Genomic DNA, 27889 nt, shown 5'->3' on the forward strand with positions numbered 1-27889 from the left:
TATCCAGATTAGATTGAACTTCCTGAAGTAGAGGATCAAGGGAAAGCACAAACAGCAGCGGAGACAAGGGGCACCCCTGCCTGGTACCACAACGAATACAAAAAGAACCTGAGAGTTCCCCATTAACAAAAACCCGCGCCTCTGAATCAATGTACAATGCTCGGATCGCATTTAGAAAAAAAGGACCCAGACCATACTTCTGCAACACCGCAAAAAGGTAGCCCCACCACACCCTGTCAAAGGCCTTCTCTGCGTCAAAGCTAATAAGCAAGGAGGGGTTACCCTCCACCGTTGCCCACTCCAAAGCCAGCAAAATACGCCGAATGTTCTTGGCCACCGGACGATCTCAGACAAAGCCCACTTGAGACTCAGAAATCACTGACGGTAACACCCTAGCCAGGCGAGTCGCAAGAATTTTCGCCATAAGCTTAGCCTCATAGTTCAGCAAAGAGATGGGCAGATAGGAATCATGATAGTGGGGGTCCTTACCAGGCTTCAACAAGACAATAATTTGAGCCAAATTCAAGTAATGGGGAAGAAAGCCCTTGGCTACACTCAAATTGTAGACGTCCGCCAACACAGGAGCAATATCCTCCACCAGGAGCTTATAGAACTCACTGCGAAACCCATCCGGGCCTGGAGCCTTTCCCAAAGGGCTGATCCGTATAGCACATTCCACCTCCTCAGCAGCAAAGGGGCGGTCCAAAGCCTCGGAATCTTTAAGAGACAAACAAGGTAAATCCACACTATCCAGGTACACCCACCCAGCCAACCCATCCGCCTCCGGGGCTGCGTATAATTCCTCGAAAAAGGAACACAACAGTTCACAAATCTCCACAGGGTGATGACGCAGTACCCCACGAGAGTCACAGAGCGCAGTAATGGCTTCCCGACCACGATGCACCCTCACCATGCATGCCAGCAGCCGACTACTCTTATTAGCGAAACGAAACAACTGAAACTGGTAATAAGCTTGCGACCGCATTGCACTCTGGTGTAACAACTCATTTAATTCCTGTTGTACTTCCAAAAGTTGAGTCCGAAGTAGGGGAAGGTCCGCCGACCATACTGACGGCGCAACCAAGCAGCTCTTATGGATTCCAATGCCATAACAGACTGATGCCGCATTTTTGCCCGCCGTGCCACATAGGCTATGACCTCTCCCCACAACACCGCCTTCGACGTCTCCCAATAAAGAATGGGATCGTCCCTATGCTGCTGGTTATCATGTTTATAATCCGCCCACCTCCGAAGCAGGAACTCCTGAAAGCGAGTATCACGGTAAAGATAACACGGAAACCGCCACCCCCCGGACTATTCCGGGATTCACCCCACGACCAGCGAAATCCCACCCAAGCATGATCAGATATTTCAATGGGACCCAATTCTACCTCCTGCACCTGGGGCAACAAAACACGCGAGATAAGCACCAAATCGATACGGGATAGTGTCCCATGGCCCCGAGATAAATGAGAATAGTCCCGCTCCAGAGGGTGCAGTACCCGCCAAACATCCAACAACCCCAACGCAGATTCCAAAATGCAGGCTCCTGTACAAAGCTTAGCAGATTCCCTGCCAGTAGAAGAACGATCCAAACGTGGGTCAGGGACCTCATTGAGATCCCCCCAAGAAGCAGAGGAACGTCACCGAATTGCAAAAGTTGGTTGCGAAGACCCCGAAAAAACCGAGCCGGAGGATTGTTAGGGGCATAAACATTGCATAATAAAAGAGGCTTATTATGAAGTGTAACCAATGCAATGATACAGCGACCATTAGGATCACGGATCACACGGTGAGAATTAAAAGAAAGGCCCTTCCAATTCAGAATGAGAACCCCACCCTACCCCCCAACCGCAGGCGCCTCCAAGTGAGCTCCCACCCACCAGGTACAGAGCTTAGCATGTTCCACTGAGGACAACCTGGTCTCCTGCAAAAAAGCAATAGAGGTTTTAGAACGATTTAAACGTAAAATTTTTTTGTCGTTTTATGGGGGAATGTATACCCCCTACGTTCCACAAGGTTAACGTATACTCCAGAACAGGGTACTCAGAAGAAAAAGACTACCAAAAGATACCTCCCGTAGGGTGCCAGAAGGGTGTCCCAGCCTCCACCCCTCCAGCTCAGACCGTGCGCTCCCAAACAGCCCCCAAAGAAACTCCCTCCGCCTGCACAAAGCAAATGCCCCTCCCTCCACCCACTGAGATCCCCTCCCCTCCACCCCAACGAAAAAAACTCCCTAAAAACCCAGCCCTCACCCCCACCCCAGCCCCAATAAACCTCCCACTTCCCCTTCCTCCTACGTATGATGCCACCCCCCACCCTACTTCCCCTATCCCAAACCCAGGACATCTCCAAACTGGTGTCACTTCCAAGAAACTGTGTATACCCACCCCGGGAATCCCTCCATAATACCCCACCGATAGGCTAAGGCCCAAGCTACAACCAAGCTGCTCCTAAGTGAAAGGCAAGAAAGCAAGAAACAAAAAGGGCACCCCTAGAGCGCAACAAAGGAAGTCAATACTGAAGATAAAGAAGGAAGTCTCAGAAGCCTTCCTCCCCCCTCCAGCTCCCACATGCACACAACAAACCACCAAATCCACCCACCCCCATACCATACAAACATGTCCCAAAGAGATCATACTAAAAATGCAAAAAGAGCAAGAGACCATAGGAGGCCCCCTCAACAAAGTCCAAGGGGAGGAGGGCAGTCAGGACCCTCCGACGATCATGCCCTGTCGTCCTCTGTCGCCCGTCACACAGGGCCCTCCGGGAGCTGCTCCGTGAGGAAACGTTGCACCGCCTCCAAGGTGTCAAAATGATAGGCCCTGCCCTGATGCACCAATCGCAGACGGGCCGGGTACTGCAAGTAGAAAGGGATGTGGCGTTGGATGAGCCGAGTACAAAGGGGCAAGAATCGTCAAGCCTGGGAAACTTCTGCAGAATAGTCCTGGAAGCAGAGGATTGCTCGATTCTCGTACAACAACTTCTTTCCCTGCCGCAATGCTCTCAGGATCTCCACTTTATGGCGGTAATTAAGAAGGCAGCAAATAACCGCCCTCGGGCGATCCGCAGACTCCCAATGAGGCCCCAGACGATGAGCCCTCTCGACTCTCAAGGGACCCGGAGTCCGCAGAATGGACAGGGACTCCGGCAGCCAGCGCTCTAAGAAATCCCCGAGCTCCGTCTCCTTCAACGATTCGGGCAGGCCAATAAAGCGCAAGTTGTTGCGGCGCGATCAGTTTTCCAGATCGTCGAGCTTCGCCTGCAATGCCGCGATGGTAGAAGTATGCCCTGCCTGCTTGTGGGATATGCGCTGAATCGAGTCCTCCGTGGCGCTAACGCGCTGCTGCATCTCCCTACCTCCGAGGTGAGCGTTGCAAAACGCTGATCCAGCGTATCAAGTTTATCCAAGATACGCTGCAACTTATCTCCCAAGGAGCTCTCAATCACCGCCTGGACTTCTGCCGTGACTTCAGCCACCCATCCAGAGTTTGGGGTCTCTGGAGACGAGGGCGCCATGTGGTCCGCCATTTTGAGGTCCGGGTGTTTGGATCGCTCCCATGCCGGTCGGTAGAGCTTGGAGGCCATCGCGCGATCCGCCCACAATCGAGCCCGCACCAACGACTGGCGAAGAACACTCCGCATGACGCAGGGGGAAGAACACTCCACATGACGCAGGGGAAAGAACGGGGAGGCTAGATGCCGGTAAGTAGCAGATCCGAGGACGGGTGTAGCGGAGCCGCCGCAGCTAGCTGTTTACATCTCCATGTTTCCGCCGGAAGTCCTCACAGCAAGTATTTTAATTACTAATCAATTCAGTTGAAAAATTATATTGCTATTGCTAGTCAATGGGCTCCATAAGTCAACATTTTTTACTCCAAGAATAAATGCATAATGGGGAAACATGAACAGCACCCCAGAATTTGTGCTACTGATTCAGAGTTTTTTAAAGCGTATAATTTTGTTTTTAATTGCAGTAATTTCAATTCAGTTGTCTTCAAGCCAGTAATTTATTTTGATAAATGCAACACAGAAGGCAGCTGTAAAGCCCTTATCACTGTACCCATGAGCCAAAAAAGTGAAGATCTGAGAGTTTTCTGGTCTCATTCAGCTTCCTTTCACTGAAAATGGACTTTCTATGCAAAAGAAAACAATACCCAAATTCTCTAACCCTTCAACCTCTCTGTAATCTTACTGAAAGGATAAGCCCAATTTCCCCTGCTAGCAGAAGATTGACAGAGGGTCTAGACTAGGCTCAACCCTTCCCTGCTATACAAGAGCCAGTAGGCAGCACCCTTCTTAGCAAAGCCAACATGCATTACTTTTTCACATATTTTACCGGTGTCAGAATTATTCTGTGCATTCTGTACTACTGCTCCATCCGATGGCTGTCTCTTACTAATAAAGAAATAGATGGACAGGAAGGAACCCTAAACAATTCTTCATTTCCATTTTATGCTCAGGAGGGGATGCTACTCTGGGCTATACAGTATTTTCAAAAGCTGAAGTTGTAGACTTTATGCTTGAAAAATATGCATATTACCATATATATCTAGAAGTGGAAGAGAGATGAGGGTAGTACATACGCACCAATAATTATGCAAAAACTGAGACTACCTTCACCCAGCAGACACACTGTAATCCTATTGCATATAGGGGTCTTTTACTAAGGTGCGTAGCCGATTTAGCGTGTGCTAAATAGTAGCACGCCCATTATATTCTATGGACGTGTTAGCATTTAGCGCGTGCTAAATCGGCTAGCGCGCCTTAGTTTAAGGACCCCATAATAATGGTGGTTACTGGGCCACCACAGGCATAATTTGCCTGGTTTGTTTGTAGGGACATGGGGTAAGGGTGCTCAGATTGGTGATGGATGGGGGGAATGAAATCTCTCCCCTCCTGCCCCTTTGATATGCATGCTCTTTTTTTTATTTTTATTTTTTTTTACATATACATACACTCTTATCACCTTCTGCCACACCCCCTCCTCATAGGCTTGCTGCCACCAAGCTCATTTCCAATCTGTTCAGCTGTAGCTGCAAGCAACAACTCGGTGGGGGAGACGAAGAACCAAAACACTCAATGGCATTCAGCTGGATGATTTTGTTGCATAATCAGAAAACTCAACACAGATTTGTTCACTAAGCCTACATCAGGAATCTGATTTATTTTTGAAAGAATGTGGTCTATATTAAAAGCATCAATACCTGTTAAAAACGCCCAAATGTCTCAATTACTATGTGTAAAAAGCCACAGCTTGCAGATAAATGTGAACCAAATTACACATGCCCTCCTTTTACAAAACCATAGCGTGGTTTTTAGCACCAGCCATGGCGGTAACAGCTCCAACCTTTAGAACTTCTATGGGGGGAGAGTGTGGCGCAGTGGTTAAAGCTACAGCCTCAGCACCCTGGGGTTGTAGGTTCAAACCCACGCTCCTCCTTGTGACCCTGGGCAAGTCACTTAATCCCCCCATTGCCCCAGCTACATTAGATAGATTGTGAGCCCACTAGGACAGACAGGGAAAACTGCTTGAGTACCTGAATAAATGCAAGTAAACCATTCTGAGCTCCCCTGGGAGAATGGTATAGGAAATTGAATAAATTTAGATTTATGTTAATTTCTTTAGTCTGTCTTTGTTAATGTATCTTTTTTTCCTTTCCTTTCTAGCTTCAGAAAAGCTATTCTGTAAAATATGCCTACATTTGGATGTCAAAAGTATCCAGAAATCTATAGAGAACTAGCAGTTACATGCATATTTGATACAAACAAAAAAAAATCTATTTCAGAGACTGAAAGCGGTAAAACTAGAGGACATAATATGAGGGGTGGTAGACTTAGGAGTATTATCAGGAAATAATTCTTCACAGAGAGGGTGCTGAATGCCTTGAATGCCCTCCCTGTAGAGGTAGTGGAAGCAAAAACAGTGACGGGGTTCAAAAATGTGTAGGATAGACAAAAAGGATCCCTAAACAGAAAGAGGTTAGTATCGACACAAAACTCAGCAGATCAAAAATTATAACTTCATTTATGGTGCACGGGAGTGGTACTTAAATGGAAGCCCAGCAGCAGGGAACTGAAGATGATGTTGGATGGGCTTTTATGGTCTGTGTCCTGTATATGGCAAGATGGATCAAGAGAGGCTGGAGTTAGCTTTGATGGAAACTCCAGCAGTGTAGCCAGACAGTCTCCATCCCATTTTAAAATAATCGAGGTACCTGTTTCCCTCCAAGTCTTAACTTTAATTCCCCAGTCTCTCATTTCCACTTGTCTCTCTTTCCTTTGAAGCCTCCAATTCCTATATTTCAGACATTTTCTGGTTCCCCATTTCCTCTGTCATCATCCCCTCCCCAGCTTCATCCACTTCTGCCTCTCATCCCTTCACCAACCTGTTCCTTCCTCAGCAAGGTTATCAATCAACCACTAGGTGCTGCTTGTAGAATCCTGCTAGTGGCACTTAGACATGCTTAGGCATCGCTAGGCATCCTAGAAGTAGGTGTCAGTATATTAGGCCAGGTTTTACTTGGCCTAATTTACCAGTGCCTAACTCGGACGTCTGGTGATGCCTAAATCAACCATACCTATTCTCTGCCTCTAACCAGATCCACTGTATATATAGGCATCGTTATGCATCAGAGGGCATCTTGACTTAGGCTTTGCTAAGCATCCTAGGAGTTTGGCACCAAATTCTTAATTGTTAATTTAATTAATTTTTTTTTTTTTTTTTTGCGATTGGCTAAAAACTTGCACAGTCAATTACTATGCCAATTTAAAAGAAATTGCATGCAGATTCCAAAGTTAGGTGATACTACTCGTCCTTGATTAGGGTGCTTAGTGATGCCTAATGTAGGTGTCCTATACAGAATCTGGCTCTCTATGTCTTACTTTTCTATCATAGGCAAAAAAAACCTTTCAAAATACTTTAATATCTAAAAATACTTTTTTTAAAAATTGCACTTAGCTTAAACAATTTTTTTTCTCTCTCACACACAGATACACAAACACATGCACACATGGCAGGCAGTTGCCAAAAGTAATTTATTTTGGGGAATGAGGTATTTAAAAACTGTCAACTTCTTTGCATATAAAAGTACTTGTATTTAGTGATAGTTCTTTTGAGTAAGTGTGGCTATCAGAACCTATTGTTTTGCTTTGAGTGCAATTGCTCTGTGTCCTGCCAAGAAGCTGCCGCCTTAGGTAATAGCCTAGTTTTTCTATGGCCCTGTTCCAAGGATCAACAAGAAAGATGATGTAGAGTGCATGATATTTCTAAAACTCATGCATTTCTTCTTGTTACATGTGATCTGAAGAAGATATTTGTGCGTTCCTGAATTCCTATAGCACTTTTCTTGTCAGTCCTTAATTTACAAAGAATTCCGTTTCCTCTAGAACCAATATGTCTACTACTATGCTTTTCTAAAATAAAGAAAGCCTTATTTTCAATTACTACAAGGTAATTGGAAAAAAAAAGTCAAACCACCAAATTTGCCATCTAATTTTGTTGTTTGACAGCATAATTTTAGATAAGTTTGGTAATTTGTATCAAATTAAACATGAAGCAACATTTTGCATAACTGAGCACCAGAATAAATTATCCAAATTTGCTTAAATTAAGCTATTAAACAACAAGGTTAGATGACAAAATTTGGGGACTCCCTTTTTTTCCAATCACCATGTAAACACCATTGATTACATGTTTCTTATGAAACACTGGCAGATTATGAAGGTCATTTTAGAAGGCATGCATAGCTTTTACACTTAAAAGTGAATCAGGAAGAAATAGCTCAACAAAAAACTCGCTTCACAAAGGAGCGAATATCAACAAAATAAAAAAGTGACTATGCTATAACTTTGAGCAAAGATACTTCGCAACAAGTTGTGCACTTGTATTGATTGGTGTTTGAGTTTTGTGCTACAGATTGTAACCTTTCATCTTTTTATTTCAGAATCACATCTGAGCACTACCATACGGGTTCTTTGAGACAGCCCAGGCGAAACGCATCAGAATCCACAGTGTGTTTCTGAATCCCGTTCAGCTTTTTTTATCAGATAAGTTATAAGATTTTTTCACGTATTTGAGTTTTCAAGCTATCTGCTCTAAAAATGAAAAAATATATATTACCTCTCATGTGCTATGATTAGAAGGTGATCATCTCAGATGCTCCACCTATGCGGGTTCGTCCCGCAGTCTGATAACCCACTCTCTGAGCACGTTTGAGTTGTATGCATGTTTGCGAAGTATCTTTGCTTAAAGTTATAGCAAAATCACTTAATTTTTGGTTTTGTTGATGTGGCTTTTACATTTAACACATCAGCATTTTTATATGATTATATGTCGTATTTTACAATGGCAACATGCATTCCTTAAAAAATAGGTATAAGGTCATGTGATGCTATGAGCAGAGCAAGACTGGTTTTGAGCTACCTATGGCCTCCACATTCTATCCCCACCCATTGCTAGCTAAACAGTGAAAGAACTGCCCTAAGTTTAGGCTGGTTTCAGAAAAGACTGAGGAACAGGAGACATTGTTGCCAATGTTAGATAAATATTGGAGAAGAGAAAAGAATACCAGAAGCCCCTATACCTTTGTTTCATCGACTACAGCAAAGCTTTTGACTATGTGGATCATGATAATGTATGAAGAACTCTAGCACAAATGGGAATACCCAAACACATAACTCAGCTGATAAAGAGCCTCTATAAAAATCAAGAAGCTGCAGTGAGAACCAAATATGGCAACAATGATTGGTTTCCAATAAAATGTAGTGTCAGGCAAGGATGCATCTTGTCACTTTACCTGTTCAACCTTTACAGTGAAGCATCTTCAGAAAAGCAAATTTGGAAAAAGAAAGCATTGGTTTCAAAGTTGGTGGCGGAAATATAAACAACCTGTGCTATGCAGATAATACAACGCTTATCACCAGCAGCAAAGAAGACATGCTGTATCTACTGAGAAACGTCAAAAGCTGAGTCGTAACATGGGATTAGAACTGAACATAAACAAGACGAAGACCATGAACACGGGAAATGATGAAGATTTTGAGCTTGAAGGTGATAGAATAGAAGTTGTAAAGGATTCCAATCTCCTGGGCTCTTTCATATACAAAGAAGCAACTAGCAGGGAAGAAATACTCCACAGAATAGCACTTGATCGCTCTTCAATGAAGGCTTTGGATAAAGCGAAGATCACTCATTTCTCAGTGGTCAACTACAGATGTGAAAGCTGGACACTATGGAAACAAGACAGAAAGAAGATTGACTCATTTGAGGTTTGATGCTGAAGAAGGATTTTATGCGTGCTGTGGACTGCCAGAAGAACTAACAAATCGATTCTGGAATAGATCAAACCAGCTATGTCACTCGAAGCCCAAATGGTGAATTTATGACTGTCTATTCTGGTCACACTATCAGAAGAGAAAGATCATTGGAGAAGGACATCATCTTTGAGAAGATTGGAGGGACCAGCTGAAGAGAGCGACCCGTAACCAGATGACTGGACGTGTTGAAAACAAGCATGGGGATGACGCTGGAGGACCTTACTGGACTAGCACAAAACTGATTTCTTTTTAGATCTGTAATTCATCAAGTCACAAGGACTCGAACATGATTCGATGGCACCTAGCTAACTAATTACGGCTAGTGAATAGATAAGTTTGAGAGGAGGACTTCTACAGACACATCAGCTAAAAAACAGAGAAAAGGTAATGACAAGAGCAAACCACATCATGAGAAGGTGGTAGAAACTGCTGCACCAGACCTATCTGCAGCATCTGGAAAGATATTTGATGGCACACTGGATATATATAAAAGCCTCAGTAACTACTCTAAGTATGTGGGTAGTTGGAGGTCCATATGGGGATGATGGAAGATGGCCTTTGTGGAGTCACGGTAGAGCTGGTTACATTGTGATCTAAGATTGGAGCCCAAAATGAGAAAACTGATGATCTGGAGAAAAATCTCAATGCGATGACTTGTGATTTTTGGTCCCACCAGAAGTGATTGTAGTGTATTAACTGGTAGAAGTAATGGCATTTAACCAATAAAAAAATGAACTTCCACACAAATTTAAGTTAGCCATCACTAGGCATCCGTAATTAGTGTACCTAGCAGCGCCTAATGTAGGCACCATTTACAGAACCTGGCCCTAAGTGCTCATATTTTTAGTGCCCCAATTTAGGTGCCAGTAATGAACTGTGGTGCAAATGTAGAGGAAAAATGTGATGTAGCTTATGAAGGATAATCTACATCAAGATTCTCTGCCACACTGGCCACCAAGTGAAAAATATTAACTCTATTTGTGCATAGTTGGTGGAAGTGTGTTTCACCCTAAAATAGCTGATTTCATTTCATGTGCATTGTGTCAAGAAGAGGACGTCTTATACAGATGTGGAAGCTGCAAAGAGTGTTGAGTGTTGTGGTAGAGGATGAGATCAGAAATGAGGAAGAATACACACTGCACGTCCTTTGTTTTAATGCAGAACATGCCTTTTCATATTGCACCATGTGCAATATTATGTAACATTGACAACTTTAGTGATACGGCGGATCCATTGCTTCTTTATTCCATGAAGCTCAAGACTGTCTTTCTCGAATAGGTCATTATCTGCTAGGGTCTGGGTATGCTCCATTGCACCCAGATCAACTGACTTTCAAAGACCTATGATTCAATTATATGTGCTTGTGCTGGCATGCTTATATGGGAAGGTAAAGGCAGATAGAGAATGTATGGGAAGAGGATGCATGCAATCTAAATTTGGGCATAAAAGGGACTGAATTTAATTGAAATGTTATATGATGGGGAGGATGAGTTGTGGGAACCCATAGGCTTCAAGACTGACCCTCTACACACATGCCAAGGTGGGTCTAGTGTGTAATGATTACAAAAATATGGATATTGACATTTATACTTGGTCCAAGGTAGGTGAAAGTGTCAGCTGCTTCTGTGGACCTGGAGTTTGCACTAGTGTTTGAGAAGGCACATATGCTTCTCTCTCTGGAGTTTTATTTATTTATTTAAAAAATTTATATATGGCCTACGCTCTAAGCGGTTTCCAAGTAGCAAATATTCATAAAATTTAAATGACATCCAACCACCATTATCTACATTTAACATCTTGTCCACATACAACATGCATTATTTTCTGCAGCCTACAAGCAGGCAATAATGAACATCTTGCATAATAATGTTTCCAAAAATTGAAACAAATGGAACTTGCGGTGACCTCTATATATAAGCATCAACGAACAACTGAGTTTTTAATAATTTCTTGAATTTAGGGCAATTCTCTAAAGTTATTTCACCTGACTCAGTAACTGGCTAATCCTGAACATGAAGTTTTGTAAAATCCAGCCCTTACATGCTGCGGCTAGCTCTAATGCTTGCTTACCACAGTTTAAAATCCACTATCATGGAGTGTGATCAAGCATTCCGCAATAGTTTTAGGATCTGCACGCGCTTCCTGAGCACTAAAAAATACTTTTTAGTTTTTAGAGCTGGTGGAATGTTTGGGAACAGACAGTAGGCATACCCAGTGCTAATCGATTAGCGCAGCTACATCAGCACATGTTAACCGATTAGCACATGGTTAGCATGGAAGACCTTAAGGCCCACAAAATAGGTGTCTGTAAGGGATACAACACTAATAGCCAAGCACTAAGCGGGAAATTAGTGCAAAGGCATAAATTGTGTAAATAGAAAATGTGCCCATTTTACAGCTGCGCTAACGGTGGCCACAGCGTGCTGCAAACTACCACGCTAACAATAGTGCAGCTAAGAGACACCTAACTTTAGGCGCCCTTTATAGAATCAGCCCCTATGTCTAAATTCTGATTTATGCACATCTAAAGTCAGAATAATGCTTCTAAAATAAACACCATAGTCTCCTGGCTACTAAATTATAATTGTTGTATGGAACAGCTGATGTCCCTGAGTTTAATTTGTCATATTAATTGAAATAGAGACCAAGTCATATAGAAGTCTTTGCATCATGATGTACAGGTCTTCTTAAAAGGGTTTCTTACAAAAGTAATGGAAACCTCAGGCCCTGACAGTTTGCTTTTAAGTAAGTGCATTTTATTTAGCGATTTCATTGCCTTATATTTTATTCATTAAGTGGGATGCTGCCATACACAGTACAGTCATATTCTGATCTTTTAATAGGTTAATTCATTAATAGAACAGGCATTTGTTTTACTTCAGGGACACAGGTTAATGGAACCTAGTGTGTTTACCCTTGCTTGCATAAGCATTACTGTAGAAATCCAAGACAGCTCTTAGAATACCTTCTGCTTTTAAATACAGTAAATTTTAATATTAATTTAACTGTACTTCGCTCTTGAAATTTTAAATGTAGACAGTGCAGTAGTAATTAGAAGTGAACTTCCATCGGACCTGCCTGCAGGTCTAGAGAGCCCGCTCCGACTCCTCCCCACTGCCTGCCGGGAGAGGAGACTTTTGCAGCCATCAAGTCTCACCGAGTTTCGGTGAGATCCTGAGGGATTCCAGCCCACACCGCCGGAGACCGAGGACGACCATCGGACCTGCCTGCAGGTCTAGAGAGCCCGCTCCGACTCCTCCCCACTGCCTGCCGGGAGAGGAGACTTTTTTAGTCCCCCTAGTTTCTACTCTTGATCCCTGACCCAAGCCACTCACCCCCACTCAGCAAAATGGCACCCTCCACTACCAAACTCCTATGCATCCTGTTACTGCTTTCCCTACTCTCAACAAACTGGAAAACAGTAGGCTACCACTTTTCAACAATTCCAATAGTGACAACAACACACAGACAGACACATCCACACAAGAAACTTCAGATAGGAAATCTGATAGAATGCACAACAACCACACAAGAAAGCATCCCAACCACATGGAGACGAAAACCACCCCACAACACAAAGAAGTCAGGTCACAAACTCTCCCATACATCCAAGAACCTCCTTCACCCACAGCTTATTCCCAACATCCACAAGAATCATATCACAATCCCCTGTGCGTATATGAACATAAGATCAATCAGCCCAAAGGCAGACCTATTAGAAGATTGGATAGTTAAAGAACAGTTAGGCTGCCTTTTCCTAACCGAAACCTGGCTATCCTCCGACTCGGACCCTAGCATTACAGAATTCTGCCCTAAGGGATACAAACTCGAATTAGTCTGCCGAGAAAAAAAGCGAGGGGGCGGTCTGGCCATCCTAGTGAAAAACAACCTTACCATTACAGTCCTAGACAAACACTCCACCCCCCAATCAGACCTGCTTGCCTGTCAACTCTCCAGTAACTCACTCAAAGATACCCTAACTTGCATCCTCTGTTACATCGCTCCAGGAAAATGGAATGCCACAAAACATGATCTTGAAGATTTCATCTTCCGGAACTCATTAACCTTAACACACAACCTGCTTCTCGGCGACATAAATCTCCACCTAGAAGACAGCTCCTCCATACAAGCTGAAGGCATAATCTCATACCTCAATGCACTCTCCTACCAAATTCTGTATCCTCAACCCACACACGAAAAAGGCCACCAACTCGATATTGCAGCTTACATGGCCCAACACCCCCATACACCTAACATTCATATCTCCAATGGGGCCTGGCACCCCTCTGTATGGTCAGACCACTTCAAATTCACCTTCAACATCAACTGGACACAAAGCACAAGCAAACACGAAACCCACAAAACCTCCTTCAAAACCCGACCAAAAATCGACCCCTCTACATTCTGGACCACAGTAGACCCCGCAATCGCCTCCATAGACCACAATGTATTCATTCGCCAGTGGCACTCCCTGAGCGATACAACCCTGAATGGACTAGCCCCAGAAAAGACAAAACACAAACTCTGCAGATCCTCAGACAAATGGTTCGACACAGAACTTCTTCAACTAAAAAGACACTGCAGACAACTCGAAAGAGTATGGCAAAAAAAGAACCAAGAACTAACCAAAGTAGCTTGGAGAAACCTAATAAAACAATACAAAGCCAAACTTAGAGAAAAACGAAGAGCTTACTACTCCAAACTAATCGGCCCAGAATCCATAGACACAAAGAAACTCTTCCAACTTGTGAAGAACATCACAGACACTCAGCCATTCCTAGCCACTCAAGGAATCCACCCTCCAACGGCCACCCAACTAGCAGACCACTTCAAGAACAAGATCGCTACCATCAGAGCCTCCTTCTCCAATTCACCGACCCTCCTAGATGAGATCATAATAAACCCCACAACTGATGAAGCCACTGCAGCCGACAGACACTGGTCCAACTTTACAAAGGTGCAATGGTGGGACTTTAACCAACTCTACAATAAATATAGTCGAGCGTCATGCGACCTGAATAATTGCCCCTCATATTTACTAACAAATGCCTCCCCCAAATTTAGAGCTTGCCTATTGCAATGGATCCAAACAACGCTCACGGAAGGCCAATTCCCACAAGACCTAGGAGAAATCATAGTCACTCCAATACTGAAAGATCACAAAGGACCAATAGACACCCCTTCCAACTACCGACCCATAGCCTCTATTCCATTATATGTTAAACTAATAGAAGGTCTGGTTGCCCAGTACCTCACCAACTACCTTGAAGACCACAACCTACTCCACCCAACTCAATCAGGGTTCAGATCCAACCACAGCACTGAGACACTGCTAGTCTCCCTTCTAGATACAGCCCGACAATACCTTAGCAAAGGAAGAAGGATGCTGATAATTCAACTAGACCTCTCAGCCGCATTTGACCTGGTTGACCACAGTATACTTCTTCAGATATTAGAAGCAATAGGGATCTCAGGCGGAGTATACAACTGATTCCAAGGATTCCTCAAAACAAGAACATACAGAGTAAAAACAAAAGATCTAATATCGGAAACCTGGACCAATCCCTGCGGAGTACCTCAAGGTTCACCACTCTCACCCATGCTCTTCAATGTCTTCATTTCCTCTCTTGGTACCCTATTAGACAAACTCGAAGTAACCTCATTCAGCTATGCAGACGATATAACCATACTCCTCCCCTTTGACTCACAAGACCCCACTACAACAGATAACCTGGTAAAAACCCTAGAAACAGTGGAAAAATGGATGACAGAACACAAACTGAAGCTCAATCCAGACAAAACTAAATTTCTACTGCTTGAAAAAGACAAAACCCCTTCGATAACAGAACTAGAAATAAAAACCACCAAATATCCTATACAGCCCACTCTCAAACTCCTTGGAGTAACAGTAGATAGATGTTGCACTCTTCAGGTGCAAATCAACAAAAGCATTCTTTACCATGCGCAACCTTCGCAAAATTAGAAATTCTTTGGCAAAGAACAATACAGACTCATAGTTCAATCCCTAGTCCTAAGTCTACTGGACTATTGCAATATCCTCTACCTTCCTTGTCCCACCTACTTAATAAAACAACTAAAGACCGTCCAGAACACTGCCCTCAGACTGATCTATTCCCTTCGAAAATTTGACCACATCACCAACGCCTTCCTAGATTCACACTGGCTTCCAATACAAGCCCGCATCCAATTCAAGCTATATTGCATATTATTCAAAACATTAAACGGAACAGCACCCTCCCACTTAAACAACCGCCTAAATAGGAACCTCTCTTCCAGACAAAGGAGAACCCAGTCCCCTTTCTCCTACCCCCCTTATAAAGAAATTAAGCGCAAAAAGATGTACGACAACCTACTAGCAACACATGCAGCTAAATTGGACCCCTCCATCACCAACCTACTGACAGCTTCAACTGACCTCAAAGCTTTTCGAAAGAAATCAAAACCATACTATTCAAGAAATTCATCCTAATTTCCTAACCCCACTCTTCTCCCCTCTCTCCCCCTCTTAGGATCCTCCCTTCAAAATGTGATTTAGACCTAACGCCTTTAACTGTATTCCTCTTCCTGAAAACGTCCAGCTATCGTTTTGATGTATTAGGCCCAACGTCTTTAATTGTATTCCTCTTCCTGGAAATGTCCAGTTATCTTTTTGTTGTAATCCGCTTAGAACTGCAAGGTACAGGCGGAATAGAAGTCATTAATGTAATGTAATGTAACTTCTCAGTCTCAGTGAATGAATCCTAACAGGGTAGGAGGGAGGGCGTAAAGTACTTTGTTTTAATATTTGTTTGAAGATAAGTGCTGTTATTTTGTTTTGCGCTAATATAAGTTCTGAAAATGAATAAAGATTTAAAAAAAAAAAAAAAAACCTGACCTGAACAATATAATCTCATCTAGGATTTATGGATCGCTCTGTGCCTAAAAAGGTTCAAGGTGATTTATAATTACACAAGAGCCCATACAAACAAGGGGAGCTTACAACAGAGACGCGGTAGCACCCAAGTTTGGGCATCTTCTGTCGAATCTAGGGAATAGTGCCTAAATACTGTAGTGCACAGCTATATAGGGGACAGGCCCAAGGGTTAGTCAGAGGAATGTCTTGTGTGTGTATGTTACAGAAATCTATTGCTTACATACACAACTACCAACTTTAGGTGCTAGTATTTACATCAGCCTTTGATATGGTGTAAGTTCTTGTGCCTAAACTTAGCCATGCACACAAGTATATCCCACTGTGGTCTCAAACTTGCAGCCTGCAGGAGGCCCTCGGTGTTATAAAGAATGATTCTTTATGTAAAACATATGCCTTAAGTGTCCTGCGCTCACATCCACAACCGCCTTCAGCTCTCATCTCCTCCAGCACCGGACATACGTACAAGCTGCACTGCCTCCAATGGTTACCTTACATTCTGGAACGTTGCTGCAACCTCACGCAAGCGCTTTCCTGCATCTGTACGAGATTGCCTCTCCACTCCACCTAACAATCGCGTACAGTGGTGTGCCTCAAGGTTTTGTTCTTGGGCATGTTCTTTTTAACATTTTTATACATGATATTGCTGAAGGGCTGTCAGGTAAGAGTTGCCTCTTTGCGGATGATACCAAAATCTGCAATAGAGTAGACACCCCGGATGGTGTGAATAACATGAAGAAAGACGTAGCGAAGCTTGAGGAATGGTCTGAAATTTGGCAGCAAAAATTTAATGCTAAGAAATGAAGGTCATGCATTTGGGCTGCAAAACCCCAAAGGATTGGTACAGTTTAGGGAGTGAAGAACTTATGTGCACAACAGAAGAGCGGGACTTGGGTGTGATTTTATGTGATGATCTTAAGGTAGCCAAACACATTGAAAAAGTGACCGTGAAAGCTAGAAGGATGCTAGGGTGCATAGGAAGAGGTATAGCCAGTAGGTATGCCCCTATAAAAGACTCTGGTGAGACCTCATTTAGAATATTGTTAATAATTTTGGAGACCACACCTTCTAAAAGATATAAAAAGGATGGAGTCGGTCCAGAGGAAGGCTACTAAAATGATGCATAGTCTTCATCATAAGACGTATGGGAACAGACTTAAAGATCTCAATATATATATACTTTAGAGGAATGGCGGGAGAGGAGAGATATGATAGAGATATTTAAATACCTATGTGGCATATATGCGCATGAGTCAAGTCTCTTTCATTTGAAAGGAAGCTCTGGAATGAGAGGGCATAGGATGAAGTTAGGTGATCGGCTCAGGAGTAATCTAAGGAAATACTTTTTTACAGAAAAGGTGGTAGATGCATCGAACAGTCTTCCGGAAGAAGTGGTAGAGACAGAGACTGTGTCTGAATTAAAAAAGGCATGGGACAGGCACATGGGATCTCTTAGAGAGAGGAAGAGATAATGGTTACTGCGGATGGGCAGACTAAATGGGCCATTTGGTCTTTATCTGCCATTATGTTTCTATTTTTCTACTATTAGAGTGGCTGTTAAGATATGCAAGCTGGAAGCAGGCTACCATAAAACTGACACTCTAATTTCTCAGTTTCCATATTGGGAAGACCAGACATTTTCTAGGTATGTGTATATTTATGTAATCCCTTTTGCATCGAAGTTACTTGAACTTACTGTTCACCACCACTCTTTTGACTTTCATCTTTGATCAATTCTAATTTGCCTTATGCTCTCTATCTTCAATTGAAACAGTTCTTGCCAACATCTCCAGTGACCTGTTTCTGGCTAAATCCAAAGGCCTTTACTCAATTCTCATCCTCCTGACCAATCTGTTGCTTTCTGACACTGTTGTTCACCATTTATTCCTTGATATGCCCTCTTCAGATGGATTTGGGGAGCTCTGTTTGGTCTTGGTTCTTCTAATCTCTTCAATTATTCTTTTAGTGTATGCTCTGCTGATACCTCGGAAACATCTTCTCTCTATATACTTGTTCCCTTGATGCTCTGATATCTCACAATTTTCAGTACAAAGTATACACTGATGACTCCCAGATCTACACCAGGAATTCTACTGGGGATTCAGGCCCAAATCTCAGCTTCATTGTCTGGAAATCCCACCACGATCTAAAATGGAACATGGCCAAGACAGAGCCTCATATCTTTTCCCCAAACCCACCTTTCACCTTCCCACATTCTCTATTTCTGTGGATAACACTATCATTCTTCTTGACTCTTCAGATCATAATTTTGGGGTTATCTTTGACACCTCTCTTTCTTTCTCTGCACATAACAACATAAGAATTTGCCTCCGCCGGGTCAGACCAGAGGTCCATCCCGCCCAGCGGTCCGCTCCCGCGGCGGCCCTCCAGGTCTATCACCTGTGCTGTGGTCCCTGACTATTCCTATAACCTACCTCAACTCCTATCTGTACCCCTCGATCCCCTTATTGTCTAGGAACCTATCCAAACCTTCTTTGAAGCCCTGTAACGTGCTCTGTCCTATCACGGCCTCCGGAAGCGCGTTCCACGTGTCCACCACCCTCTGGGTAAAAAAGAACTTCCTAGCATTTGTTTTAAACCTGCCCCCTTTTAATTTCTCCATATCCAACAGACTGATAAAATCAGTCATTTCTTTCTTTATAATAGCACTAAAATATATCCCTTACTTTCTGAACACACTGCCACACCCTTTGAGGCATTGCCTACTGGTTAGTGCAGTGGCCTGAGAACCTAAGAAACAGTTTTTGATGCCTACTGCAGCTCCTTGTTAATCTAGGTAAATCGCAGGCAGAAAATAAGCACCTGTATATAATATGTGAACTGCTTTGTTTGTAACAACAACAACAAAGGAGACAGTCACTTCTTACCAGATGTTATTATATGATTGAGTAACTCTCTTGTGCATGTGCTGCACTATTGGTTGCTATTAAAGTGGGGTTTGAAGACCAGGATCGTTCTGCTCTCTTTTATTGGATTCTGCTTTGATTGTAACCACAGAAAGGCAATATATCAAATCCCATCCCCTTTCCCTTTCCCCCTCTCTTATCACCTCCTTCTGTGGCTTCTCAGGATCTCTCCTCTCTTATCTCTTGCTAAACCCCTTCCTGGGAATTCTGTCCCTTGGGTAAGTCACTCTGGCCAATGCTCTTTTCTTCTACTCCACTCCTTCTACTCTGCTGTGTTATATGCCTGAAATAAGCTTCCCGAGTCCATGTGTCATACTATATCTCTGTCTCTTTTCAAATACTTGTTAAAAAGCTCAACCTCCCTGTTTATTTAATTCCCTGATCTCTTATTTGTCCTGTTCGTCTGTCTTGAATAGACTGAAAGCTCTGCCAAGTAGTGGCTGTCTCTTATATGCTTATGAATAGCACTGTTTGAAATTATAAGTAGTAATAATTGTAATAGCAGTACTGTTAGAATTGTTTTAGAATTGTGTTGTATCCTGAGACTTCAGTCAAGATATATACTATTTTAAATGTGTTCCATGATTCTATATTAACTCTACAAAACAAATAACAACAAAAGGTTTAAAGCTGTATTATGTAAAGTCTAATTTTCTTCCTTTGCCCATCTGTATGTTTAAAGATATGTTTGTGAATAAGTAATTATATTCTCCTTGGGTTGTCTCCATATCAGAAACCTGTCCCAATCATACTCATTTCCACTTATTATTGAACTCTGATGTTCACATATTTATTTATTCAATTTTCTATACCGTTCTCCCAGGTGAGCTCAGAACGGTTTACATGAATTTATTCAGGCACTCAAGTATTTTTCCCTGTCTGTCCCGGCGGGCTCATGTAGTGCTTTCAGTCCCAGCTATCTTGAGATGGTGTTGGGAGGCTTTGCCTGTGTAGTCCCATTTCACTGTGTATTTTGCAGCATTCTGACTGAAGGGTATGGACAGCTGTTCCATCCACGACCTACAGAAATGTACCTTTGGCCAATAGGTGTTACATGATGACTGAGACTCCCTAGACCCTGCCTGACTGCCTCCACATATTAGAAGAGAAGAAAATGAAATGAACTTGTTTAGCAAGTTCTGCTTAGACTGAGGTCTATGCTTAAAGGGGGTCTTTTACTAAGGCACTCTAGCTGATTTAGCGTGTACTAAATATTAATGCACGCTAAATGCTAACACGCCCATTATATTCTATAGACATGTTAGCATTTAGCGTGCGCTAAATCGGCTAGTGCGCCTTAGTAAAAGACCTCCCAAATTTCCAAACATAAATATTTATCCTCTGGGTGGACAGGAAAAGTGTATCTGAATTCAAGAAAGCTTAGAACAAGTAGGATCTCTAATGGGGATGGGGTGGGGGGTGGTAAATGGGGCAGATTGGATAAGGTCATGGCTTCTATTTCACTTTTTATATTTTTTATTAATGTTACTTCCAACTGCTTTCCATCTTCCAACTTGCTGGACACCAAATATGAAGATGATTCCTGTGAAATGCACTGTACTCCCTTCTGAGATTCCTGTTCTGCTATTTCAGAGAAATGGTTAATCTTAATATAAAAGTAATTCAACGTGTTAAAACCTGAGGATGTATTCATCAAGCAACCAACCATTTCTGGTATGAGTGTATTTGCCTTATTAGAGTATCCATAAGACACTGATAAATGAAATTGAAGGAATAATATAATGGTTATTGCTTCTGGCTTTGATCCTGGTAAACTGGGTTCAAGTCCCACTGGTGGTCCTTGTGATCTTGAGCAAGTCATTTAACCCCCCATTACCCCAGGTACACAATATGGACAGAGAAAGTACCTACATATAATATATACAGGGCTGAATATACCTAGTAGCACAATAGAAATGAATGACACGATGACAGAATTTGTCACCATCCCCATGTCATTCTTTAAGGAGAAAGGTAAGAATCAATGTATGGATGGGCACAACCACTGACCCTCAAACCCTGCATTGAAGAATGTTGGTGTAGAAGGACTGAAGTTGAGATAGACACTAAAGAATGAGACAGGATGATTTCCCATGGTTATCGACGGTGATGGTGAAAAATTCTGCTACCATATCATTCTCTGAACAGTGCCACTCAATAGAAGTAATTTTAGAAAGGAGTTCCACATCTAAAGCATGTTTCACCTGCTCTTATAAAACAGAATGTGTGTACACATACATAGAGGTACACATGTCAACCATAGCACACATGATCTGCCAAAGGTGTTCTTAGGAACATAGTTTGTGGAAAATCAGCGAGGGGTTACGATATGTTCATGTATTTTATAAAACACAGCATGACGAGTACATGAAGATAGTTATGACTTCTTCAGAGCAGGTGTAAAATTGTGCCAGAGATTTATATACCACTGAGGGTCATTGTGGGAGGCTATTTTATAAAGGTACATAGTTGGCTATTAAAATAGGCAAAAATTGTTCATATTGTTGTTGTTTTTAATTGCTTAGGGGCTCTGTTATGAAATTAGCTTTCACATGCCTTTCTCCTTCAATCCTAATCTCATATACTGTTTGCCGATACCACAATTATATGTCATAGCCACAATCATGTGAAATTAATGAAAAAGCTCTATTGTATATTTATGGGTAAATTTGATGAATTGTATTTTAGAAGCAGATTGAGGAACTCTCACCTGCTAACTCCAAGAAACCAAGACTTGGCTTTTCATAGGAACAGATGGGTATATTTAAAGGTTTGTTGGGGGGGGGGGGGAGTGTTCCTACTGGAAAACAAACTAGTGCGTCTGGCCCAAAATGTTACTGCATAAGTAACATAGTTTAGCTGAGGACATTTTATCCAGACCTTTCACCCATTCTGTGTTTGAGGCAACCACATTTTTCACTTTGTTCAGATCTAATGTTAGCTCCAAAATCAGGTCAAGAAACATAGGCCCACTACCTGTTCTTTATGCCTTAAACCTAAAGTATGTTTGTTCCTTATCCACCCTGGTAATGGCTTTCATCTGAACCAATGTTCTAAACAGGTAAAGACCTTCTTTAAAAAAAAAGAACAAGATTATTATTTCCTAAGATTCCTTATTCACATAATGTTGGCTATTTAATGCATCAATAACCTTCTGCCTTCTACATTATTGTAAGAATTTTCAGCGCCTTACTTATAGATGGGGGAGGGGAGGAGGGGGGTGTTGTCCCTGTCATGGCGCTCAGTGCATCTCGGTTAAAAAAAAAAACAATCCTCTCAGTACTGAACTGTGCCGTGTTTCAGCCGTCTGATACCCCATTCCCTATGGGTTGACGAAAATAATCGCCTTCCTCCTCGCTTTGACACCTTCCCTGTAAAAACGGCGAATGGACATTTAGACGCCGCCACCTCTTTTGTTCCGCTCACGCTCTTCAGCCTTTTGGTTACGGCAATCCCGCCCCCTCTTGAGCACCTAACGGGTTCCGTTCAAAGAGAACACAACCCTGAAATCCGCAGCAAGATACACAGATCGGGCTGACATGTAATCAAACCATTTTGTGGTATCAATCAAAGGAGGAGGAAGGGATTGTCTAAGTAATAAATCCTGCCGCCCCATGCAGACCCCGCTCACATTAATTCCATTGTACCGCTTCGAGTGTAGCAAAAGCCACGGTGCGCCTCCTCTCTCCTTAGCCATTAGGGAAAGCGCATTGGTAAAACGCAATTCCAAAACCGCCCGTCCTTAAAAATCTGAGGTCCGTGCATCGACAAGCCCGCCTTTTACCTTATTTCACCCAGACCCGTATTCTGGGTCTGGGTGAAACAAGCTAAAAGGCGGGCTTGTCGATGCACGGACCTCAGATTTTTAAGGACGCGCGGTTTGAGGTCCGCGTTTTACTCCTTCCCGCCTGTAAATGTTTTGCGTCGTAGGGACAGGGGTTGGGGGTGGGAAGACATGATTTGGGATACCGGCTACGCCCCTATTGAGCACCTTGACCTAATGCTCTGGCAGCGCTATGGCCCCTGCAGACGCCGGGCTTCCTCGCCCCAATTTCAGCTAGCCCTTCCTCCTCTCGTCAGGCGAGAATTTCCAGCGCCTGCACACGGTCTCTTTCCTGGTTTTTCAGCTGCCGATGACGGCAACAAAGGCGCCGGGGCTGGGAGGCCAGACGCCCGCCCTGCTGTCACCCAAACACATCCTCCTTACCGTGATGTGTGGGATGCTCTTCTTGCCCTGGTAAGACATGGTGATGTCTCTTGTTGCTTCAGTGCACGTTCAAACAGACAAAAAAAAAAAACCCAACCGTACTAATAAATAATAATTCTGCTGAGGGCAATGAAGTGATAAAATGCTGAAGGGGATAAGTTTCCTTTCCAAAGGGATCCTCGTAAAAATGCTGTCACCTTATGGGCTGCAATAAAACAAGGGACGCGCCTCCGCTGGGTTGGGGGAGGGGGAGGGGGAGGCGGTGGGAGCGCCACCTAGAGACCCAGCCCGCCTCTGGAAGCTTGGCACGTCCTTTCTTATCTTGCTTAGCCTTCTTCTTATCATAGCGGTAGCCTCCCTTCCCAATCAAGACCAAATCTTGTTCTACTAGCTCATTTCAAGACATCTAAGGGTTGTCCTTTTTTTAAAGTCTCATTTTTATTGCCTTTTAGCGAGCTCCGATTAATCATTGGGAGCACTTTTTTTTTAAATACATGTTCTTCCACCCAGCTGCTACCTGCCTCTCCTCTTTGTCTGACACGCATGCGGACTACAGATCCCAGCATGCATTTTGCTGGGCGTTAAAAAGGCGATCAGCCTGCTCCAGGGCTAATAGCTCCTATATGTTAAATATATGTTTCCATGACCATAAAATGGAAGTAAAGAGACAGGCCGATGGCAAAGGTTTCCAATAGTTTATCTACGAGAAGCAAAGAAAAAGGGGCAAATTTCCGAATTCAGCCAGTGGTGCAGTAAGAGAAGTCTCCCGTTAGTCCATTACCATTGCTTTTTAAGAATAATCTTTCTGAATTTAAGTTGGGGAAGTGGATTTCTGAACAAAAGTTTTCTTGCAAGAGGGATGTTCCTAGCCACCAAAATTGCTACCCTCCCTAGATAAACTGAACTGCTTAGAAAGGGCGAAAAAGGGCGAAAAGCCCCAAAAGGCATTTTGTTATATACTGATATGATCTGTTTAAAAGCAAGTACAAGAAGAAAGAACGGTCGGTTTTCCTTCTGCTCATCACTGCCTAGAATAACTTTGCAGCAAACTCAGAGAATCGTGAGAGAATAGCTGACAGTAACTTGTCCTACTAACTGTCGGAATAGTGCACATAAAAGGGTCCAACATCAAAAGAATCTCTTACTGTTGAGTTGAATTTGTGACATAAACATATATAGGTTTATTATTTATCTATACACGGCCAAAAACACTAATCTAAGCATAAAAACGATAATTCAGAAGAATCGTTTTCATTATGGAGTCAAATATGTAGCAAACATGTATTAGACCTGCAAATTTTCGAAAAATTAAATCTTCAGTGGGCATTTCGCGGCTCTGCAACTTTAATTCATCGCAAATATATACAGTAAGAGGTGGTTCCGGATATCACACGAGTGTTTCATCTAAAGAAATGGTACTGGAAAATATAAAAAGCCAGTGTTGCACTGCGGAGGTCGATTTATGTCTGAGCTATGGGATGCAGGGACTGTATGCGGCTGCCATGCGTTCTATATGGTCTACTTGATTAGTGAACCCAGCTGGGTTTCCGATTTGGTTTACTGGACTTAAAGCTAAGAAACGTACTTAACTTGATTTAGGGTAGCCGTGCTCCAGCGACTTTCTAAAGAAGCTAGCAAACCGCTTTGCCTCTACCGAAAGAGGTTAACAGATTCGGCAACACAGATACAAGCAAACGCTGAGCTGCAATAGCCTAAAGCAGGGGTAGGGAACTCCGGTCCTCGAGAGCCGTACTCCAGTCGGGTTTTCAGGATTTCCCCAATGAATATGAGATCTATTTGCATGCACTGCTTTCAATGCATATTCATTGGGGAAATCCTGAAAACCCGACTGGAATAGGGCTCTCGAGGACCGGAGTTCCCTACCCCTGGCCTAAAGCATAGGAGGGGCTTTAGCAGGACCACTTCTTGTGCAGATATAATGCCAACCAGGGTAGATTGGGTGCTGGGAGAGAAACAGCAGCTGCTTCAGATATAGATCTAGTGAAATGTAGTGTGAAGCTGATGGGGAACACTACAATCAAGCCAGCGGAGCTTCCACCCCCACCCCCAGTCCTTTGTTATACTAGGTGGCTTTCCTCAACTGCTTATGAAACAGGAAGAAAATATGAGCAACAGAAGAATTTTGTGCAGCTTTCTCTTAAACATGCACATTTTATCATCCAATCCGTAATTTCCTTGTGCAGCAAGTTGCAATAGGGCAGTATAGGAAATTGCTCCCAGCGTTTGCCCTTGAGTAGCACCTATACTTCTTTTGACAACTCAAGGCCTAGTACGGTAAATGAGACTGAGGCGCTGGCGATCAAACAATATATATCTTTAAAAAAAATACACATAAGGAAAAATATTGTCTCTTAGCATTGTGAGAATAATAATTTGAATTGCAGTGTCGAGAAGCGATGCCTATTGGTCAAAGGCAGTTATGATCTGGTTGTCGACCATGATCGACAACTAGCCAAGAAGATACATCTCTAGTAACATAGTTAAAGCGTGCGGGATCTCCCAAGGAAAGAACAGCATTGTTTCCTATCCATGCCCTCGTCCCCTCCATCCCGTCTCTCCTCCCTCTTTACCTTCCCATTGTTATGGCCCTGCAGCAACTCCTTCCCCATCGGGTATCTGATCTCGATTCCAGGGGTCTTATCGTCCCTGTCCCCGGGGGAGCTGATGGCTGATCCGGATATCTCACTCACATCACTGGCTGTTTCGCTGAAAGCGTCCCCGTCCATGTCCGGCCTGCTGCCGCTCCTCGGGGTGCGGGAGCCCTTCTTCCCCACACTGTAGGCGTCGAAATCGATGGTTTTGTTCTCGTAGGCCCCCTCCACATTGGCGAACATCCCCCCGTATTTCACTCGGGGGGTCTGCGCTGCGGTTCCGGGTCTGGCTAGGTACACAGGCAGATCGTCTTCCTTATTCCAGTTGCTTTTTCTCTCAGCCATTATCCCCCCCTTCACCTGCTACTGCGATGTGCCGATCATAAAAAATGAATGACTGCAGCAGAGCTGTGGCCCCAAAGCCGATTTTATAGTGTTTTTGTAGAAATGTGAAATTTTTAAAAAATAATAATAAAAAAAACAACAACCCTTACACAATAAAATTAGCTAGATGGCAACAGGAGGTGATCGGGGGGGAGGGGGGGAACCCGCAATATAGGTAGGAAGTCAGACGCATTCACGTAATGGCTTTGATAGTTATTATGGGACAGCTGTGCATGAGATCGCCCCTATAAACATCGATCCAAAGGAGAAAACGCACAAGTCACTGCAGACTGGAAAGCACTGGTGGCTCTGATCCTGCTCGTCGCTTCTGCAGACTTGACGAAAAGACAAGTCGTGTTTTTGGAGAGACCAGCAAAAGATGAGTCCCGCTTCTCTCTTTCGGTCCCTCTCAGAAGCAGATCCGCAATCAGAGGATACTATGGACAGCTCTGCTAGGATTTACCGCAGACTAGCAGTCGAGAATCTTAACTGTAGATGTCCTGATAGGCTCGAGCCCTGCTGCAGATCGATTCCCAGGATAAGTGCAACTTTTTTTTTCTCTCCGAAACAAGTAAGACGACGAATTTATTGTGGGGGGGGGGGAACCTAAATGCGGTTCAGAGTACACGGAAGAACGCTGGCGAACGTCCCCGAGAGCAGCCCGGGTCCTCCCGAGTTTGCAGCCGCACAAAGGATGGCGAGGATCGATGATGGAGCCAGGAGACTGGGGCGATCCTTCCTTCCGGGCACAGAACCAAGTGCGAGAGTCCGGAGGCTCACGCTGAAGCTGGAGGAGATGTCACGCCGAGCTGCTGACACGGAAGTGAAACGCGTCTGCCCAACGTTTCTATTGGAACTCGTGACCAGCTGCAACTTGTGGGGAGCACCCAACCCTACGGCGAGGATGGTTTGTGCCAAAGTAGCCCGGAGGAGAGGGGGGGAGGGGAGAGGAGATGGTGTGTCTTGCAAAATGCAAGCGATCCATATGGTCTGGAACAAATTGATATGCAGCTCGTGACCCCGGTTTCCGGGAGCTGTTCTTTCAGCACTCTATGGCAGGAAACACTTGCTAGGAAATATAGGACACTGGGGTAACAAGGCATCGAAATGACTCCTTGGGCTTCATATTACGAACGCGTTCCCCCCTCCCCCCCCCCCCCCCCATTTTGTGCCTCTGAGGAAGAAAGATTAGAAAACCAGGCTCTGTATTTGTGACTGCAGGAAGAGAATGAGGAATTCTATTCCTCCTTGGTGTTTTCAGTGAATATTTTTTTATATCTGTAGGGAATAATTTTATGTAAGCATTTGGGAATTCTGGGGGGGTAGGGGGGGTTCCTTCTGACATTTAAAGGTATTCCAGCTGCTTTGGTGTAAGTGTTACTAGCAGAGTGCCTCTGTGATTGTCATTGATCATGGTATCAAGGGCAATTGACCCTGAAATACACTATATGGGGCATTTTCAAAATTGCAAAAGGTCCAAAACCCCAAATTAGTCAGCACTTGGACATTT

The 27889-nt window shown here is 43.5% G+C and overlaps 1 protein-coding gene across 4 annotated transcripts in view; it reads right to left on the bottom strand.

Annotated features, from left to right (window-relative positions):
- CRMP1 (collapsin response mediator protein 1) overlaps positions 1-27155 on the bottom strand; it is a 140954-nt gene extending 113799 nt beyond the window's left edge. The window contains exon 1 of one of the 4 annotated variants that reach the window (XM_033949507.1): positions 26095-27155. In XM_033949507.1, the coding sequence (XP_033805398.1) occupies positions 26095-26340 (246 nt within the window). In that variant the 5' untranslated portion in view covers positions 26341-27155. Of the gene's footprint in view, positions 1-22807; positions 22883-23383; positions 23470-25974 lie in introns of those variants that run through there. The other 3 variants (XM_033949496.1, XM_033949525.1, XM_033949515.1) reach the window with 3 other exon arrangements.
- Between the last annotated feature and the right edge of the window lie 734 nt (positions 27156-27889).

The sequence above is a fragment of the Geotrypetes seraphini genome, chromosome 1 (assembly GCF_902459505.1).
Source record: "Geotrypetes seraphini chromosome 1, aGeoSer1.1, whole genome shotgun sequence".
NCBI classification, from domain to species: domain Eukaryota; kingdom Metazoa; phylum Chordata; class Amphibia; order Gymnophiona; family Dermophiidae; genus Geotrypetes; species Geotrypetes seraphini.